This window comes from Corvus brachyrhynchos, unplaced genomic scaffold, assembly GCF_000691975.1.
Source record: "Corvus brachyrhynchos isolate BGI_N302 unplaced genomic scaffold, ASM69197v1 scaffold65, whole genome shotgun sequence".
Classification (NCBI taxonomy): Eukaryota; Metazoa; Chordata; class Aves; order Passeriformes; family Corvidae; genus Corvus; species Corvus brachyrhynchos.
Genome location: NW_008238365.1, coordinates 1,844,628 through 1,846,904, shown reverse-complemented (window position 1 = coordinate 1,846,904; position 2,277 = coordinate 1,844,628). Strand labels below are relative to the sequence as shown.

Below are 2,277 nucleotides of genomic sequence, written 5' to 3'. Positions count from 1 at the left end.
CAGCCCAGCGGGCCCTGCAGCCTCTGTGGCAGGATCAGGGCTCTCTCCCTCCTGGATTCCCCCCCTTTTCCAGCAGGTTTCACCGTGTGTTGTTGACAGAGCCGAGGTGAGGCCGGCTGGATGAGGATGATGAGGTAGCGAAGGTCACAAGGAGTGGGAGAAGGGGAGGCTCCTGCCCTGGCTGAGCCCTGGGTTATCCTTCGGGAGATGGCAGCCACCCGTGCTGAGCTCCTTCTGCCCCACCCGCAGCGGTCTCACACTCGGGAGAGGGACACGTCCTGTCCCTGCCTGTGAGGGATGTTTTCCAGGCCCTCTGTGTGGGCAGTGGGCCACAGCAGGAAGGTGAAGCAGGGCCAGGCTGTGTGCCAGCACCTGGGAATGTCCTCACAGCCCTGGAAGCAGCTTCCATGTGTGCTGCCATCAGCAGACCTGCGGGGCCGAAGCTCAGCTGTGCCTGGGCCGTGCACCAGCAGCACAGGAGGGGCTCTCCCTTTACTGTGGGAGCTCCTGGTGCCATGAAGGGGGGTCCTGGTTCAGCCCCATCTCTGTGGGCAGAGCTGGAGGGCTGGATCCTTCCCTGTGGAGCCAGGAGCCGTGTCCCTCTGAGCTACCACTGGCCGTGGCCCTTTCTGGGCTCATGACAGGCTGCCCAGAGCGGAGGGCAGTGCTCAGTGCAGCACGTGGCCGCCTGCTTTGTGCATCCTCAGCCCTTTAATTATGTCCCTTTTCCACTTGTGCTGTGGAAAGAGCTGGGGAACGTCTGCCCGTGGCCACCGGCACCTTCTGGGGGGGGTGTGTGGGCAGCAGGGCCCATCCTGCCCGCGCTGGAGCAGGTGCTGGGTCAGGCACAGCCAGGGAGCTGCTGGTGTTTGGGGCTATGGCCATGTCGGAATTCCAGGGAAGAAATCCTCGCTGAGCCCGGAGCTGCCTGGCTGGGCACACAGAGATGCCCTTCACAAGGTCAAACTGTCCCTCGGGCTGCGCAGTCACTGCCTGGGGCCCGCGGGGACCCTGCTGGGTGACGGCTGCTCTGTCTGCAGCCCAAGCTGTGTCCTGCTGGAATAAACCCTGGGCACAGCCCGGGGGGAGCTGCAGGGCAGGGGGCAGAGGGTTTGGCACGAGGACACGGGTACCTGCTGGGTAAACACTGGGTGCTGTTCACCTTTTGGGCTAAAACACCTGTAAGTGGGGGGGATGGAGCTCCTGGAGGTGCTGGGCACCCACTGCCCTGGGAGACCCTCCGTGGTGGGGACAGTGACCGGCAGTGCCAGGGCAGTGCCACTGTGTGACCGCCCGGCATTTCTGCCCCTGATTTCACCTGCCCCCACGCCAGCAGCTGGAGCTACTGGTTAGACTGGTCCCAGACCTGGTTTTCCCCCAGCGCTGCCAGCCCTTGTGACCATGACGTAGCCCCGTCCCTAAGGACAAACACCTTTTGCCCCGTCCTGCCTCCTGTTCCCTGCCCGAAATGGGGCTCTCCTGGCAGGGTCCTGGGGGGAACTGGGGACAGTCTAGGATGGAGAATGTGACACTGCTGCCTCTGCTGTGTCATAGCGCAAGGTGGAAAAGCCCAGTTCCTCCCAGTTGGTCGCACTGTTGTGGAAGCGAGCAACTGGTTTGCAGCGCTGCTGTGCCCAGCAGGGTCCTGGGGGGGTCCCAGGGGTCCAAAAGGGAGGAGTTGGGGAAACGCTGAAAGAACAGATCCCTGTGGTCTGTGTCGTGCGTGGGAGGAGGCGGGAGGGCCGGGGGGAGCGAGCCGGAGGCCAGAGGAGGGGCCCCTTCTTTCCTTCTGCCGCGGCCGAGGAGCGCGGTGGGCGCAGCTGGGACTGTCCCCTCCTGCCACCGCGCAGCCGTCCCCGGGTCAGGCTGCTCCCTGCTCTCCCTGCTCACAAGCAGCTGCGCCGGAGCGTCTTCGCCTGGCCGAGCATCCTCCCGCCCGTGCGGATGAGGACGGAGGGAGGGAGGGAGCTGGGGGCCGCCGGAATCCGCCCCGCCGGCACACGCCGGGTGAGAGTCGCCTCGGCACAATAGGCTGAGCCTCCTCGGGGGGCGGCGGAGCCCCCCTTCCCTGGGGAGCAGACCCTCTCCCCGGCCACCATGGTGGTTTTCATGGGCAGGAACCTCTCGTCGCTTCTGGCTTTCTTCAAGAAGAAGGCTGAGGGAGCAGAGGGGAGGGAGGGAGGAAGGGAAGGAGCAGAGCCTTGTCCTTACACAACCCCTGCCCGCCGGGACACCCCCCCACCCCGGGCCGGCACGGCGTGCTCGCCCACACGCAGC

The 2,277-nt window shown here is 65.4% G+C and overlaps 1 protein-coding gene across 1 annotated transcript in view; it reads left to right on the top strand.

The window, feature by feature from the left end:
• Nucleotides 1-1,979: 1,979 nt before the first annotated feature.
• Nucleotides 1,980-2,277, top strand: part of KIAA1522 (KIAA1522 ortholog) — a gene marked incomplete at its 3' end in the record, with an annotated part of 5,708 nt that continues 5,410 nt past the window's right edge. Inside the window, exon 1 of the mRNA XM_017736106.1 lies at nucleotides 1,980-2,154. Coding sequence (XP_017591595.1) covers nucleotides 2,098-2,154 — 57 coding nt within the window. The remainder of the gene's footprint in view (nucleotides 2,155-2,277) is intronic.